The 19218-nt window shown below is 39.8% G+C and overlaps 1 protein-coding gene across 6 annotated transcripts in view; it reads right to left on the bottom strand.

The window, feature by feature from the left end:
- The window catches only part of atp8a1 (ATPase phospholipid transporting 8A1), a 96558-nt gene that overhangs the window by 19306 nt on the left and 58034 nt on the right, over positions 1 to 19218 (bottom strand). For all 6 annotated transcript variants that reach the window (XM_027291805.1, XM_027291870.1, XM_027291845.1 and 3 more), the window contains 6 exons: positions 16979 to 17043; positions 13197 to 13369; positions 10696 to 10879; positions 8583 to 8693; positions 2581 to 2655; positions 806 to 928 (listed from right to left, as the gene is read on the bottom strand). In XM_027291805.1, coding sequence (XP_027147606.1) covers positions 806 to 928; positions 2581 to 2655; positions 8583 to 8693; positions 10696 to 10879; positions 13197 to 13369; positions 16979 to 17043 — 731 coding nt within the window. The remainder of the gene's footprint in view (positions 1 to 805; positions 929 to 2580; positions 2656 to 8582; positions 8694 to 10695; positions 10880 to 13196; positions 13370 to 16978; positions 17044 to 19218) is intronic.

Raw genomic sequence — 19218 nt, 5'->3', positions numbered from 1 at the left:
TATTCCCTTCTTCCCTGGATTCTTTCTGTTGCATCCCCTAACCCATCTGACCTTCCCTGCCCCTGACCGCCATGGCCAATCAGTCTTTAATCCACCTCCATGCGGCGCTAACCAGGTCACCACGCCTGTGACGAGGGTCCAGGGTTCTGGCTAGGCATGGAGAAAGGGGGAGACATCTTTATTATCAGCAGGGGAAAACTAACGGATTGCCAATGCAGCCAGACAGAACAGGTCAAGACAGGCCAAACTGGGCTACAACTTCAGATCCACTGACTGCAGCTGCCAGGTTGCTGTGACGGAGAAGCATCAGTCCTGAACAACAACACGACACAAATGTCTTGTGTCATTAATGTGATGTTAATTGGTTGTAAGAGCTGGAACGTTTGACCTTCCTTTGTTGTTAATTCTCAGTTTTAGATGATACAATGGGAAACTACCAAATTGGTGAGTGTTTGGTGACACTACTGATTGACCTGTATAAAATTACCAAAATGGCAGGTAACCATGCTCCCCTTTTAGAAGTCAAAGGTAAAAGAAAAGCTGTTACCCCTTCCAGGGGTAATGAAGTGACATAAAGTATATTCATAGTAAATAACGCCAAGGCAACATACTAACTGCTCCAAAACAGGTTTGGAAAACTACCAAATATTAACAGAGTACTAGTTTCTACCAGAAAAGAAAAATAATCAAGATAAAAGACTAAAAGAAATAATAAATAGTAATCCAATAGTATTTCAATCTGATCGTGTGCAAATAAAAGAGAAAATATAAGGCAAAAAGAACACGTGATTAAATCTAGTTTTACCTTAGTATTAAAGCCCATAGCATTCTGGGAGGTTTTGTAGAGTTCTGGGTATTTCAGCATGTTTTCTTTCCTGCAGGAACGCTCAAATATTCCAAGAGTAAGAGGAGGCAGAGCAGTGAAGATCTGCATAGAAAAAAAACACACACATATGGACAGAAACAATTATTTCAAGTTGTAACAAAAGAAATCGACACACCATTCAAATATGACATTCAAATACCTACTGTCTAAAACACTGTTGAGCATGAAAATTCATTCCTGTCCAACAAAAATATATTTCAACTTAAATGTTTTTAGTAAAATGCAACTAAACACTAGGCTAAAAGCTATTAGGTAGACTTTTGAGTTTTAACAATTACTGTATTTATAGTGCATATGAACAGTGCCTATTCTCTGTACAAATGTGTACTAAGCCAAAATAACTGTGCACAAGAGTGATAACAGTAATACAATAATATAATTCATAAAACTACATTATATGAACCATGTAGTTGAATGTAATGCATAATAAAACTTATGCTAGATGTCTGTCCTTATCATTGCTACCATCTCCATATGCTATATATATATATATATATAAAAATACATTTGCTTCATTTTGTTCACCACTTGCTTCATTCTTTAGTTTACATCATTGACGACCACTGACCTTAAAACCCTTCAGGGTTTCTTATTTGGATTTGTCATGCTTTAAGTCTGTTCATATGCAAAACCCATCTCCAATGAACATCTGCGATGCTCTTGACTAAGAAGCAGGTATTTAAGCTGAGCTCAAGTGTAATTTCTTAGTGGTGTTGTAATGTTGTTCTGTATAGCAGCTGCTGAGAGAGGAGTGATGGTATTGTGTGCTGGGAGGGCTCAGCGGGTCAGTTGGTGTGAGTTCCCTGTAGGCCCATCTGGAGTGGGAGCCTGCAGGCCTCAGTCTGTAGGACCAGTGGGCCACAGGACATGCTCCACTGGACTCCTTTCTTATTCAGAGCCAGGCCCAGGAAGATCTCCATTGAGGGGCGGATTCAGTCCACTGCCTCCGACAGACTCCCACTGAGGTGGAGGAATTCCCCCAGTTTTCGGATAAAGTGAAAGGACTGAACCCTCTTCCCACCCCCCAATACACTACTGGTTCTAAGGTGGTGGTTTATTATGAAATAAATGCAGGGCTGTGGAAATGTTCTTCTCACTTGACAGTTTGTCCCTCCCATAAATTGCTTCCATTTGAGACCGATCAGGAATGTAGGAAATTTCACTTTACACTTTTCTCATTCATTTTTGTTTATTGAATTGAGTTGATTTTAATAAACAGTTTAAAGTTACATATCAACCCCTTGTGGGGCTTAATGGCATGATATTAAAGATCGGTATTGCAGATGCACTTTTTTTTTTCTTTGACTTAATTCATGACAGATATGAAATATGAGTTCATTAGGAGTGGTCCCATTATAGAGCCCTGTGGGACTCCCTACATCAGCAGCCGGCTCAGTTGCTGCTCCATTCTTCCTATTCTTTTTTATCATTCAAACGTAGCTGCCCTTGCTAACTACACTCTTTGGGGCAAGCAAAACTGTTGTTCTTTCATATTCAGTACATAGTTTAGGGCACAGAGGGAATATGGACTTGACAACAGGTCATAAATAAAGGAGAAGGTTTTCAAGATGTTGATGACATAGTCACGCAATAAAGGGTTTTGGGGCACCACTGCAAATCAGTTTTGTGTCAGAGAGAAATGGCGTAAAGGAGTAAAGTGGGCTCTTTAGAGAGTAAATTTTATTCACACTCACCACGTTGTACAAGCCGATGCACCAGCGTTCAAACAGGATCTGGCCTGAAAAGCCATTGACAAACGCGAACCAGATCTAGGGGAGACAAAATCACATATAGAAACAGTAAGCAAAAATAACAGAAATGGCACTACAACAGTTAATATATAATATAGTTAATATATAATTACAGATTTATAATATGGTATATAGCCTCCTTGACAAACAAAGAAAAAATATGAAATCATGTCCAAAATACCTACATTGCTGTCATTTTAATTAGTAGTTTATTTAGTAAAGCATTTAGTCATGAATTTGATACTGTGGGCTTCACTCAAACTAGATGATAAAAACAATAAATCTCTGTAGTTTTCCTAGTTTCCCTTTCAGTGTATGCTTTTCATTAGTGATAGTGATAGTGCGTGGTTACCATTATCAGATTTTAGACCGTCTCACTATGTCTACAGACTAACAATCCATTTTTCCCCTCACACTACATTCTTCACTCTTATGACAACAGAGACTTCAGATAGAGACTGCAGGCTGTCTTATAATATGAAAATTATCATAGTGAAAAGCTCCTGCTAATATATCTTTAAAATTATTTCAAGGATGATACATGATGAAATAATGGTCATTTTGGGAGTTAAGCAGGAAAAATAAATGTTTCCTATCAATTAAAAAAAAAAAACTAAAGTATCTTTAAACTAATGCGGGTGTGTTTGAAGTGCTGCCCCATGATAAACATGCCATTAGTTTATCTTAGCCAAGTTTCAGACTCAGGAAAGGCGAGACGCCACAACAGACCAAATCAGAAACAAATGAGTAACAATGGGAAAGCCTAGACCTTGAGATACTACCTCCACGATGCCAATTTTACTCTGGATTCATCACAGGATTACCTACAAACATACATCATATATATATTTCCCTCCTTGATCTACCCAAAGACAAGTGGGTGACAGACAGGGTTAGTTATAGGGGCAGAGTCAGGGCTGTGAGACTCTGAATGATGGAGACTTTGATATACTGTGTCAGGAAAGGGAGACAGAGGTAATGTAAACCATATGCTGTGTAGAGATGAGACTTATCACAGTATCTTGATTACTCATACTTATCTGCACAAACCAATGCCTTTAAAAACAGGACAGAAGTCAGTTGATATTAGCATGCAAGTGCAGCTGTTATAATACAGCATCTAGGAAAAATTGCATGTGTACATTTTTGATGTTTTAAAGCAGATTTATGTAACATATTCTGGAGAACAAACAAAACTGCATGTAAAATCTGTAAACTACTGATAGTAAATCAGAAAATGTTCTTCAGAGTGTTACAGCTTTACACTTTGTGGTCCAGGATCATCTCTTGCTCTTGCCAAATCTGTCAGGGGAACATCAGGGGTGCTGTGTGTTGGCCATGGCCAACCAAGCGTTTCCTCGCTTCATTTAACTTCATTATGAAGGCATGAACTGCTACAAATTCTCAGATTGGGACAAAGCTATTTGAGGGCCCCACCCGGCACTGCCACTCTCTACATGACCAATACCAATCTTCCACTGGCCCTTCCCATTTAATCGTGTAAGAGTATGCATGAAAACAAATGACTGTCACCCCACCACTCACCCCCTTCTTCGTTCCCTTGGTGGGGTAGGGCGGGGGTGGATGCCTATAGATGAAGCCTGTGTTTATGTGTGTGCCCCCAGACCCTGCCCCTCACCTCCCCTTTCTGCCACACCCACCCATCATAGATCCCACCCTCCGCTTCATCAGGTGCACTCTACCATGATGTTGTTTCTTTTATAAGAAGGGGCCTATTTTCAAATTCATGTGGGATGTTCACCTCAGTCTGGGACCATGTGGCTCTGTATCAATGTGAATCAGAAGGTGTAGGCCTACAGTACATCTGTTGGCACTGCAAGAATAGTTTTAGGTGTTTTGGCTTGCTGAAAATACATTTAGATCCCCGTTGCTATGGGTTATGTGAAGATGAAGCCCAAGCCATGAGGCAGGTTCAACCATTAGTGTGTCTCAAGCAATGGTAACGAGAGGCTAGCGGGTAGGTCAAACTGCTGAATTAATTACAGCTATGCCCAATGAGAGGCTTTAGGCTGATATATTGTTGTGCTAAGTTAAAAAAGGCTCCTATTCATAGCATGTGGTAACTGCTTCTGTGCGAGTGTTTTGGCCTGGTCCTTGGGGTCCCAATAGCTTCTCTCTCTCTTTCTCCCTCTCCCATCTCTTGAGGGACAGATGCATTGATTTGCTCATTAGGGGAAGTACCAGGCAGGATTTTTCTTCCCCTTTTCTTCTCCTCATTGAGTGCCACTCAGCGGAGGGGTGTGGCTGGCCTCTCTCCCCGACTGCACATCATGAAAAAAAGTCATGGAAGGAAGCCGAGAAGAGAAAAGGGGGATTGGGCAGCGGCTAGCCGATAAGAAGACTTCTTGCATATTCATCAGCGAATCAAAAATCATTGATTCCAATGCTGCTCTGTAGGCCTTGTCTAGAAGTGGCTATGGAGGGGTGGGGGTAGCATGACATTTGTCCCCAACAATGTGAGTCCTGATACTCTTAAGCTTAGAATTGCAGAATTGCTAATGGATTTCATACACAAAGCGGGCAAAGAATAAAGAGGGACATAAAGAGGGAGCTGATAAATATGCTGAAAATATGTGAAGCTACAAACACAAGCTGTCTTACAATGCCAGGCACAGCCTCCGTGGTTTCATTCAGCTTGCCATGGTCGGCAAGCTTTGCTCTGCAACTCTGAGCGGTTTCTGACTACACTGAGCCATGCTGAATGGGCTTTCATGTAATTGCCTCATAAATGCCACTTGTCCATCAGCCCCCTCTGTAGCACCCTGGCAATATGTCAATCAAACATGAGTGGCCAGCTGGATCGGCTATTTGAATTAAGTTGCTTTGGAAAGGTCTCTTAGTTTGAATGTGGCTGAATTGAATCCCTCTCACTCGTGTTCTATGTTAATAGTGTAATCTGTAACAAACTAGGGGGTATGAATTCTACTTAAGGTTCGTTAAGCAGTGGGTCACGTTGTTTAGAAAGTATATGAGTAATTATAATCACTTTTTTAAAATTAGACATGTTTCAAGTGTGCCCATGCTTGAACTGTTCTCTAACTGATTATGGAAGAGGAATGCCAACCATAATCAACAGCATAGGGAAAGCCAAAAGAAACACTGTGAAGCAGTTCCAGCTGTCAGTCAATCATCTACTAGAGTGACAGCCTTACTTTCTGACTCACAATTAACCCTGTGAGTCACAGAAAATCCTCAATGATCACACAACTTTTCCAAGAGTCTCAGACTCACATTCACATCTTCCACAATAGCCGCAGAAGTCTTAACCCTCCTACTTTATGTCTCTTAAAAAGAACTAAAGACCCAGTGGAGAGAGAGGGAGATGGAAAGAGGCTTATACACAGAGTCTCCCAGTCCTCGGATTCAAATTGTAAGGCACACTGTACCAGACAATGGTGCTGCGGACAAAAAAGTTAAAGTTCCCGTCAACATCCTTGATTCTATCCTTGCAAGGTAGCCTGGGAGTCGACGAGAAAAACATGTGAGCACAAAAGTAAACCTATTACAGCAACAAATGCAGCTTTTACCCATACCCTGGGGTTGCCGGTGTGTTAGATGTCAGGGTCTTACAAAACAGGGACATTTGAAATATTGAAGCAGCCAAAGAGTGAAAAAATGTCCTATTATCTACTTGAATTCCCCGAAGGAGCATAGCACAGGGGGGAAGGGGGGAGTTATGTTTTCAGAAAGCAACAAAAGGTGTGCTAGAAAGAAGCTTGCCCTGCAGACAGAACTATAGATGTAATGTTCCAGTTGTAGGAAAAGACTCGCTTTGAAAAGGGACCTGGTATGTTTCAAAGAGAAGCTGTAGTTGGGCACACAAAAAATGCATAAACAACGTTAAAAGGAAATTTGACCAGGTTTTGATGCGACTTTGGCATCAAGGTCCATTTATGATTCAAATGAAGGGCAGGAAGAAGAAAAATGTGAATAAAAGCGGGCTTGCATAGTCTTGAGTTTATGTAATATATACATTAGAAGTGAAGTTATGTCACCTTTTGGATGTAGAGTAAATTCTGAGTAACCGAAAAGTTTACTCATGGTTAAAACTGGGACGAAAATGAAAGACATTCAACATGAAACACAGGTGAAATACCATACGTAATGTTTTTACTGACAGAAAATTCAATTTGCTGCTAATTAAATTTCATTTTGGATCAATGTTTATAACTGGTATTTTACCTTATCTGGATGGGTATGATAGTATGATCAAAGTTGCAGTACCCATAACTGCAATTACAGCCTGGAAACAGACCGACTGCCCTCTTTCACCTTAGGTCACAAAGAGCTAGAAGCAGACATGCTGGAATGTAAAAGGTAGTCTACTGATTCTCCATGGTATATAGACAAGAATGAGGATGAAGAAGGGGATCAGAGGTCAAGTGTCACAGAAAAGGATGAACAAAAAAGAAGTTTGAAGTGCTCATATTTCCGTGACAGCCAATGTGGTGATGATATTTTAAAAAACATGAGGCTGATCCTTTTTTGGTCGTCGCATAGCATGGCCCAGTAGCAGTCTCCAAATTGCCCCCCCTTTCACATCACAAAAGGCAAAGAAGTGTGTAAATTACTTGCTTTCTATGCCTGTTGCCCCATTGTGTAGAGAGTGGAGGGAGTAATTTATTTTCCTTTTGTTGTGTTCTTCTATGTTGTGTTTTTCATGCATGTCTTTTGTTTTCTAATTTATGCTGTTTTTCCAATTTTCTACATTTTGGTTAAAGAAAGTTAATACCAAATATGTACTGGAGAAATGCACAGACATTCAATATACAATAAGAGCACATTTTGTTGAGGATGTTAAGGAAAAGAAAATGACTCAAAATTTGTAGTACAACAGTGTATCTCCTTTCAAACATTCTGATATGTATTGTGGGACAAAGTGTAACTTATGATTTTGAAAAGCCAAAAGTGCTACCTCCATCAGTCAAGTGCGTTGCTGGTAGATCAAAACATCTGAGCACCCTGGATGATAAAGCTGCTGCTGATAGGAAGCACTTAACCTGTCTGGTCATTTTTGGTTACAGCTCTGAACTTGCAATCAGCACTGGCTCTGGTATCTGTCAAATGCCATCAAACCTACCACACACAAACAGACTGACTGGCCAACATGTGTGAAATTTCCTAACCAGCATCCACTGAGATACAGAGAGAATGGAGCCATCAACAGCATCCATAACCTGCTCATGGTTTTCAGTGCAGTAAAAACTTTAATAATGAGAATAGAAATTCAATGTTTTAATTTCTCAAGTTAGACACAGTTCCCCTATGCACTTATGGTTCTTAGTTTTCAGATCAAAATGAACAATAAGTTAAATACTGGCACATCATCTGTCAAATCATGTGATCTAAAACTCATTTTTCAGACGTTTGACTTTGAATTTTGTTCTAGCTAAAGACTAGATTCAACTAAACGGAACAACAATTAATTTTTTTTGGTGATTTTGAATACTAAGTAAGCAAAGCAAATATTATGAACCAATTCAATCAATCATATCAATTGAATTGTCACATATAATCATATGGGTACAATCATAGTGAAATGTATTCCCATAAGCTTTTACTCTTAGTGAAACAGTTGTACTTTTATTATTCAGATGAGTTGTGTGAATTAATATTAATATATTTTCAGGATCCAATATTCTGATGAGGATTTCCTAAAAGCAGACTTCCAGTTAATTAGATATAGATTTCCTTTCATTACGGAGTGTGTGTATGTGTGTGTGCGTGTTTGTGTATATTCACCCAGGAGCCGCACACTGGCAGGTAATGTGAAGGGCCAGTCAACAGAAATACAAACATGGAAACTCTAACAAGAAATCTTTGCCTTTACCTAATCATGTCATTTGGAAAAATCTCAATGCTTCGCATTCAGATCTGGTTCATTGCATGACTCTCAGTCTTAAAAGCTACTGTGTCAGACTTACCTCAATGATGTAGAGGACAATATTCTTGTAGAAGCAGTACAGGATACACTTGGCTACACGGTTGTAATTCCAGGCTCCATGGACGAGCAGCAGATTCTTCAAGTATTTGAACTGTGTGGGAGGGTAGCAAATGGAGAAAAACCACAAGATGAATGAATAGCAAAGGTCTGTGTACAGTACACTGTCTAATGGTTCAACTTAATCAGAGATCAGTGCTGGAACACAGGACCTTAAAGATTAAAGAAAGCGTTTTGTCATCCCCCAGCAGAAAGGACTGATGAGGCATTGTGGCCAAAACACTCACTGACACATTCCAGAAATTTTAAGTGAAAGATTGTGAAAGAGCAAGCTTTAAAGTTGTTGAAAATGGAGGGGTTCATACGAGGGTATTGGTCTCCAAGGGCTCAGCATAATAGTTAAATGGCTTTATAATTATACCATCATTTAGGGCCTGTGGTGAACTTACAATTTCAGTGCCATTTTTGGCTGATAAGTGTGATTACACAAGAGCAGAACTTTAAGGCAAGTGTTTAAACTTAGTCGCCAGGAAATGGCTAAAACAAACCACACAATCTAAACTGCATCCTCTTGACGTGACAAAAAGTAAAGATCTTAAAATGTCCCAGAAACTAGACCAGGATTAAATTTAGATTTTTGGACAAACACAGTTTTGTTTACCCGTTCTTGTCTTTTAGCATTAGCACAGTATTCTTTGGTGAAATGACAGCACAGTGGCGGCCTCCAGTTTGTCTGACCCCTCGAATGGTCGGATCAAACATCAGTTAACGCAGACATGAGCTGATGACAGACGGAGAGCAGAGGTGCCTCAACCCAAAGCCTCATCACTCTGCACACAGATAACTCTGAGCTTTCAAGTATTAAATCTTTGAGTCTTGCTCCTATTATTCTACAGCAGCAAGGAGTTCATCTAATACTCTCAAACATAAATATAAATCATGTATAGGAAAAGAAAAACATGTTACACAACTTCCAAGGATTGATTTCAGTTTGCAGTCTGCAAATTACAGTTAATGTACCGTTACGCCAATATATGGAAAACACCACTGGAAGTCTGGAGGTGTAATTTAATTTGATGGCGGGACATAACCTAAATGGATTATAAGAGGCCACCTGTCTTTGAGAGACATTCAGTTTTACATGTCATACCGATTGAAGGGGGCACTTAAGGCAAACCCAAGTCTCCTGAATGGTAATTGCACACTGAAGCACAGAGAGCGTACTGTGTTTTAGTCAACTATTTGTTTCCCATACTCTCAGGCCCCGTGGCTGTAATAGAAACATGATGTACTGAGTGGCATGCTGTGTAGAAACATAGCCGTGATACAGGAACTCCATGTCCTTTGTTGCCCATGGGTATCGCATATCGATGTAGAGTTTCAGACAAACTAGTGTATATTTAAGCAGCATTTTGCCGGGATCTGTTTCTGTACAGTTATGTTGGGAGTTGGGTGTTGCCAAATGCCTGTTTTACAGGTGTTACTACTTGACTGTATAAGCTAATGCCCTAGCAGACATATGACCTATTGTTACTCAGAACAATGCGCCAAGCTATCACTAACACATATTACACTTGAGGAGACAATGACAGGGCTGACAATTTGTGGGACCTGACTTTTAGAAGATAAAAACGGGCATGGATACTCATTTATTGCTTCCAGATTGAGGACATACACCTTCAATTTCAAAGCAAAAACATTTTCATCACGTTAAACTCCCATTAGTCTTATGGTTTTCATTTGACGTACTTACTTTAGCTTAGGTATGTGTGAATAAAATGTTCACAGGTGTTGATTTTAAAATTGTTTTGCTCTATATATCTTGAAGGTTCTGTTTAATATAATAAACAGTTCATCAATCAAATGTTGAGACTTATGTACATTGGCTTGATTTTCTCTTATTACTAATGTGATGGCATCAGGAGGTCAAAGTTACGTCAAGCTGTCAAAATGACTTTATAATTGTCAAGTCACGTGTTTCAATTCAAACTGGTAAAGTTCCCACGTTAAATACTCCAATACTTTAATCTCCAACTAGTAATGAAGGAACAACATACATTGATCAATATGTTGTGTGTTTCTGCAATTGTGCTCACCTGAGCAATGGAGTAGTCAGAGGAGTTAGCTGCCTGCAGGCCCTCGTTGCCTGAGATTCCCACACCGACATGAGCTGTCTGGATCATTCCCACGTCATTAGCACCATCACCAATGGCCAGTGTGATCACCTTCACCTGTTTCTTTACCATCTCCACCACCTCTGATTTCTGAAGAGGAGATACTCTAAGGGAGCAGTAGCACAGGGCATATTACACAATTAATGAAAGTACAAACTGATTTGAGTTGATCAGAACGTGCAATTAATGTGGCAAAAAATAGACATTGTAAAACTGATGCTACAACAGTGGGACAAGGCAAAACATGCATTATAATAAAGAGTAGATGAGAGATTACACATATAACTCAGGAATGTATTGTCCAGGAAATTCTGTTTCCCACTTTCCCGGTATTGGGGAGTATGCCATAATTGGGGTGTGCATAAAATAATATAAATTCTTGAGATCAGCATTTGCGAAAAGCTAAAGTTTTCTGTTAACTTTGAAGTTTCGTGCCAAACTGTGTGAACACCCTAAGAATAAACACAGGGGCATTTATTTTGTGAATAATATCTACATTATTTCTAGTTACAAAAATATCAGCTACTCAGCTGGCAGTGTGAGGAAAGCACATTTAATACATTACACATTTAATCCCTAGTGGCAGTGCTTCCAAATTGACTGGGTGCCTCATAATAGCAATTGTTTGTTGGTGGGAAGCCAGTGAGGGATCAAGTTTCTGTAGCACTAAAACTTCCTGCTGGTTAGGCAAGGCAAATATGTGAGACCACATTCAGAAACAATCCAGCGTTGTGGTAAAAAAGGTTTTTCAATTCATTTCAGTGGGGGTAGTGTGTTTTGGCTGGTGGCAGTGAAGGGCGCCGAAAAAAACAAAAACAGGTCTGAAAAAACAAACACACACACACACACGTGCACACACGCGCGCACACACACACCCACACACACACACACACACTCTTCATCACAGCCTGATTGTGGTCTGAAGGACGGTGAGATTTTCAAGTTCAAGCTCCTGTCAGGTGAGGCAGCTGGACACCATGTGTAAAGAAGGAAGCACATGTCTGTCTCCAATACTCATAGCAAGTATTCATCCCTTTTATGATTTTGTGATTATGATTTGGTGGAATTCTATGGATTGTTCTTTTGTCCTTTGCCACAATACGACTTGCCACAAGTCGGGCCTTGTAAATACTGGTGGATTTATACAAAAATCAGCTAAATCACAGAGGTCATCCTCATTTAACAAATTATGTGTACATACATACATGCATACATACATGCATGCATACATACATACATACATACATACATTCATACATCCTCATTTAACAAATTATGTGTACATACATACATACATGCATACATACATACACACATACATAACATACATACACCAACAGTAGCATTGGAAGAACTTTCTTCCTTTACAAGACTTCAAACTTATGCCCTCACTGACAGCAAACTCTGTACTCTCCCACATGAGCTTCCTCTTAGTGCACTAGAGGTTTGGGGGTAGTGTACAGTACAGAAAGTCTCCAGGGATGATGTCATAAACTGCACGTCTGTCTAAAGCTGTGAAACTGTTAATGTTTATGTTTTCCGTGGTTTAAGAGGCCTCATTCATCTCCTGGTGTCTCTTAGTGCCTACAGAGTGTGCGCAGGGCAAAGGCAGGTAAATGTGAGAGGGGAAAATAAATAAAAATTTGATGTAATGCACTGAGTCATAAGGTTTGCTGTTGTTCTTAAAACATGGTGCTGACTTCTGGGCCCAGACCTCGTCAAGGTTGCTTGAATACTTAAGTACTTCCTATTATTTATGTGGTCTGGGCAGGTCAACAGTGTACCTGTATAAGGTTGAAAGTTTCCATTTAAATTTATAACTAACACACTTTTTAATCTGCCGCCATAAAAATACTCAATGACCTTTGTGGCGAAGACGTGATACTTTGTAGTTCAACCATAGATCTTTATTCAATTTTATTAAAGTTGCTTTGTAAGCAGAAATGCCCAACATGACTTACCTTCTGCTTCTCATCTGTGCTGTTTTATATCATTGTAAAATAACATCTTTATGTTTTGGACTCTTGGTCTGACAAAACAAGTAATTTTAAGACACCAGCATGGGCTCTGGGATTTTGTTATGGGCAATGATAACAATGATTTAACTATTTGGTGAAAAAACAATCAATCGATCATGAGTTACAGCCCTACATATGTCTCTATCTCTTCTTTCTTGTTTATAGTGGTCATCATCATCAGATTTCTCATAAAAAAATACTTCCCCCAGTAGTGTTCAGTACTTTACTGTGCAAGTGTTTAAACACTAAACTTATTCTAAGTCCCCCACCACCACTACCACCACCAAAAGAAACAGATTCGGTACATTAAGTCTTTGCAATAAGAACATTGTCTTCACTCTTTCATTTTGGTCAGTGGAATTTATCGTCTCAGGTTTATTTTATTGTTCCACGAGTAAATCTTACCTGCAGCATATGACAGCTTTACAGGACAGAGCGAGGTCCAGGAAGTACTGTCGCACTCCGAATGTGAGGGCGTATTTGAGAGTCTTCCCGTCAATAATGAGAGCAAAGTCGTTTTCCTTGTAGAGGGCATCTCCCAGCATTCCACAGTGGTGACTGAGTGTTTCCCTTGTCCTCTGTGTGATGGAAAACATATCATGAATGTTAGTTTAATTCACGTAATTAGTCATTATAAATTGAAGCCTATAGTTGTAATTAGATAATGTTGCCCCGATGGATTTTTTTTAAAGAATCTACTGCGCAACCTAATTGTGATTAACTCATTCATAGGCTAGTAAAGTTATTTAAGATAGTTTCGTTTTCTAAATCATTTATTTAAAAATAATTTGTCAATTTGTTACGATACGGAAATATTACAGAATTATTATAACAAAAACAATATCTGTTATCCTGGCAAAATTAATTAATTACATAAATTAATATGTTTGTACAGTAAACTGAGATGTTTTGTGAAAGACAGATCATTATACAATGATGGAGTGTAAGAAAATATTGATACAAAAAAAAAAGACAAAAAAAAAAAGGAAATGCATCCTGTGCTTAATCAGCAACATTTCGATGGTTAATTACAAAATGAATTGCACGTTACATAACTTTGTTTTCAATTCTTTGGTCTCAGTCCCAAAGGAATTTCTAGGGTTTTCTAATCTAACTTGAATGTTTTTGTTAGTTGTAAGTCTTTTATCACATTATGACCCCCCGGCTGTCATCTTCTAAAGATTTAGATTTAATTTTTTTAGTGGGACTTAAAACAAACATCTTCATCTTCAGAGAGTTTAATGAAACAACGAAACACCATTGATGCTGTAAATTAGCTTCATTGTTTGTTTCAGTGTAAAAGACACCATTGGCATTCATGTTAATACGTGATTTCCTCTTAATACTCATAGAGGAGACAGATCTGTCCACTCTTCTTGTTAATCCCAAACTGCCGCACAGCTGCTGCTTCTGAGGTCTTAGATATTTATTATGTTTCTCATGCTTATTACACTTAGACTTCAGCTATGAGGTGATAACACAGATGAGTTCTGAGAATGGATCGTGTTTGCTTATACAGTAATGTATATACAGCTATGATGGTGAGTGATGATGAAAATCCATAAATATGAGACTGACAAGAGGATTAACTGTCCTGGTACAGGGGCATGTGGATTGGATGGATGGAGTAGCGAGATCATCATTGTATTCATCACTCAATCACCTTCCCCACAGACGGTAAAACCATTAGGAAAAAGTGAAAATAATTTCTGTATGTAACCACTTTTGGAGGGACTACATGTAAAAAGTAAGTGTAAATAATATTTTATAAAAATAAATGTTGGTGTGGTAGCTTTCAGCAAATGTACAGGTGCAAACGGCCACAAGAAGAGATAGATTTAAATTGACAGATGCAAAGTAATGATACAATGTGAGGTATCAATCCTAATGTGCCAAACAGATGCTCAAACAGCTGTAATCATTAAAAAATGGTGGCCATAAGCAGTAGTGAGGTAGGGAGGGTAGGGAGGGTAGAGAGGGAGGGGTCCGGCCTTGCGTCGAGGTCAGATATGTCAAAGCAGATTGTACCAGGGGGACCAGGCAACGTTCGCTTGGCATAACAAAACTCTGAAACCTCAGCTTAAAGGAAATATTTGGAGAAAGGGGCTTTGCGTTTCACAAAGCGAGAGGAGAGTGAGAGACAAGCACAGAAAGAGATGATGGATTAACAGGAGAGAAACTGAGCAAGAGGATACAAGCAGAAAGCAGCTGCCAGGATTTAACCAGCCCTGATGGGGTCTGTAAAACAGCACGAGATGGAGTGCAGTGAGCAGGCTTGTGTTTGTGTGTGTGTGTGTGAGAGAGGGACACACAGAATAGACATTAGGTTGTGATATCTATATTCAACCACAAAGCCAAAAATGAAAGCCTCAGCATCTCAGTTAACAGAGTGAATTTACATGACAGCTCAGTGTGAGTGCATGTGTGTGTGTGCTTTGTATATACCATCTGTGTAAGAAAGAATCCACTCTGTTTGGGGCACAATCTATTCATCACATGGAGTGATAAGCAAAGTTTACCATTTCCTTAAGTAGGACGGCCATTTCCCCCCTAATTTCCACTGAGGAATTTTAGCACTAATGCTACATGTTTCCCCTAAAGCCTCTTTGTTATGGCTGTAATGACCGGTTTAGCCTATGTGACTAGCTAGTGTTTGGTTTTGGAATGTGTATGTGGCGTCCATTCAGAAATCCACAAGAGCTTCCCATAAAGACTGAGCTCCATTGTTGATATAGCCCCTTGAGTGATATAGGCAACAGGACGTGACACTCATGATGTGGAATCTGGACATTTGTGTGGAAGCAATGTCATCATCTATCTTAGATTTAGAGACACTCAAAAAGCGAACCTTTCGTCTTAGTTAGAAGTGCGTGGACACATGCTATTTCTTTTAAAAGAACCTGCCACATACAAATTATTTTGTTTTCGCTCTTTCAAAATGACCTAATCCCACCTGGAGACAAAGTTTTACTATTTCAGTTAAACTAAGATTTAGTACAGGGATGTCTAAAGCTTTAATAAACATTTCTACACACAGCAAGGAGTGGAGACATGCTCCAATTACTCTCTTTTGCAGCACAAGAGCACTCAGAATTACCAGCCCTGCTGCCTGGCCCTTTTCCCTGTGCCTCCTCAGTCTTGGTGGAGAGGTTTCTCCCTTTGCGTTTTAACAAACTGCCTTATATAAGCATCTGCTCAACCACAGGAGAATCAGAGTTGACATTTCAAAGCGTCAGTCAGTGAGCTTTATGAATGCACCGACCCCGAATTTCTAACTCAACTTATCACGCTCACCGACTGGCTGACAGAGTGAAGGACGTCCGTCATCACCCCCAAACACCCCCCTGCTGGTTTCCCCTCCTTCCACTTCTCACTATTACCCCTTTCTTGTCCAACAGACTCAACCCAGTCGAGTTTCTCCTCCATCTGTGGCTCCCTCTGCTTAGCTTTCTCCTGCTGGAAGTGCAGGGACTTGCCCTTTTCAATCTCAGAAACAACAGACAAGGCTTTCCTGCCAGGGGTCAACAGACCTCTCTGTTGGGTGTCTTAAAGGCAGATTTGGGATGTGTGTGTGTGTGTGTGTGTGTGTGTGTGTGTGTGTGTGTGTGTGTGCGCGTATGTGCGTGTGTGGAATGCTCCCTGTGGCCTCATCTTTTCAATTTCGAGACATTTTTTTCACTGTGAATGGGAGGTGAGATCAGGAGATTATAATACTCAAGGATGTCCCCATGATGTCATATTTTACCCTCAAGATCGGTAGAAAGCATTTGAAAATATGTCTTAGTAATTGTTTTAACTTGTGTAAACAGAAAAGCCACTATCTAATAGAATTGTAATTATTATTATAATAATCATTCTAATTTCCCACGTGGTCGTATAAAAGTACTGTATGGGTGCAAAAACAAAAACAATAGAAGATGAATACATGAGGAAAATGACAATTACTGTAGATAACTGTACTTTTTTTAGTAACGAAAGGGAGAACTTTAGTTTTTACTGCCGTAAAACAATTAATTAAATGTAATAACTCAATCCAAGAAAAAAAAGAGTTGTGTGCAGATTAGAAGAAGCAGCAGTCTTAATAAAACATTTTGTGGAACATTGGAGAACTTTATGTGGTGAGGTTTTTGGTTCTGGATGCAAGGAAGTCGGGTAATTTATGGGAAAGCAAAATGCTAAATACTCACATCAAGAGTGTCTTCATTGATCACGAGCATGCCCATGTTCTTGGTCAGCAGTTTGCAGGAATGCCCTACAGAAAAACAGGAGGTGAAATTATACCATTTATAAAGCAAATGTTGTAAACTTGAAAAGACGGGACAGTAAGCACGTAGATAGGCAGGAAATGTCTTAAATGAATTAAATTACTCTATTAAAGTGTAGTTTACTTTGGTTCAATAACCTCCCTTTAGCGTCACAATAAATCAGCTTGGAACCCAAACACACATGCACACATGTGATAAACAGATCGAACAAAAAAGAAGAAAAACAAAATCAAACAATTAAGGGACACTACAGTATGCAGCAATACATTTTAAGGGACACCAATTAAAATGTTACAGCTCAGAAGCAGTGTCTCGGGACATGACTAATGAGTTTGGTTTACAAGGGTTTGTCAGTTTCCTGTTTTAATAGGCAGTTACAACTCTGAGTTACCCAACATGACTCTCGGGGGAGCATTCCCCTCAGCTCTTGGCTGGGACAGATGCTCAGGGTCACCAGCAAGGTGGTAGAGGGAGCCTCCCGCTGGGGAAAACTGAAATGTTTCAAGAACCAAAACTGAAGCCTTCAGTTAAACCGAGGCTGTTTGAAAAGGTTGCCATCTGTGGCATAACCACATGAATATTTGTGGGCTTCAACACTTTGCTTCTGTCTGGAAAGAGATTTTAGTTTCTTTAAAGAGGTTACCACAAAGCCTATGTATTGTGAATACATGGGTGGCATTTTCTCGAGTTAAACCGAGATAAATTTATGCACAAAAACACACAGTCAAACACAATAATGCACACACACACACACGCACGCACACACAGTACGCACACAGAGGGAAGGGGGTGGCTTTGCATGAGGAAATGAGAGGCTTTCACCTCCAGAGTCAAAACCAAACAGGGTTGGGGTCTGGGTCTTGCAGATTGTTTTCTTAAGTGCAAAGGTGCAAACGTCCAAAAATTCGCCAGTGTGAGGAAAATGTCTCCCCGTCTCAACACAACGTCTCTGCTGCCTTCCCCCATGTCAATTCCTGCCACAGCCCTTCCGCTTAATGTGTTTACCTTAAGCTCATTTGACTGCGGCCAAACTGCCCTTTTTTATTTCACCACAGAAAGTTAAATTCCTGGCCTTTCTCCATCTCAGGCGGAACTAAACACTGCTCCCACAGGACTTGAGGAATGTGTAACAGGGACACTTCAAGTCACAGTTATCTCATATGTTGCAGCAGGAACAATAATTACTGTAAAGATGTTTAAGTACAAAGGGTAGTCAAAGTGGATACCACGCTGTGTGACTTTGGGAGGAAGAAAGAGATTTATTACTGGATATGGTGAAATAGGTGGAAAGGTAGCTATGATAGAGGCATGTATTTGTGTATTATATCATAAAATAAGGTGTTTGTGTGCTTCTCATCCGTGATACCTTCAGTAAAGTGAGTAGTGTTCCAGCGAGCTGAACAGCGGGCACTTTCCCCTCATTGAATTCTGGCTCTGACCTGTCTTAAGCATCATGTGCGTTTAACTCCCCTCAACAAACAGCTCACAGCACTGGGAGCGTGTCCCAGAGCAAACATTGCTCTTTCCTTAGGCAGCCAGATACACAGTGTCAGAGTATTTACTATTTATTATGTCACGATAGTTTAGGATTAGGGATTAAGTGAAACAATGAGAGTCTTTACATCTTCAGATGATAAATATATCTGTCATGCTTCATCATCATAAATATGCGGAAATAACTCGTAAAACTGCATTTAAGGCCAATATTCCCTGCCAAGAGGCATTTGGGTGGTTCAGGCCACCACAAAATGAAGAAAAACCAAATTTGATGAACTAAAATCTCCAGTCCAATCTGGCGAAAGGTGCACCATTAACTATAGCGATGGGGATCATCTTTCAGTGAGGAAAACAGTAAAAAACAAAGTCAATATTCAGTGGAGATTTTACAGAGCGACTTAGTCAAGCAGCAGACCTGTAAAAATACTTCCAGTGAGCATGTGCTTCTGCCGAGCTCCCTCACATCTGGGCACAGCGGGCACAAAGGGCTGATTCAGTCAGGCCACAGTGGTAGGTATAGCCACAAATGGACGGACTTTTCATATCTATTTTTCTGGTTTTTCTTCTATGTTTAAGTGTTGGCTGTGTTCAAGATTTATTCTTCTACAGTATTCAGTCTCATCTGAGAGCTGTAATTACCAGGGCCAATTAAGAAAACTGAACTG

This window comes from Larimichthys crocea, chromosome I (assembly GCF_000972845.2).
Source record: "Larimichthys crocea isolate SSNF chromosome I, L_crocea_2.0, whole genome shotgun sequence".
Taxonomy (NCBI): domain Eukaryota; kingdom Metazoa; phylum Chordata; class Actinopteri; family Sciaenidae; genus Larimichthys; species Larimichthys crocea.
This window is presented reverse-complemented; position numbering and strand designations above follow the sequence as displayed.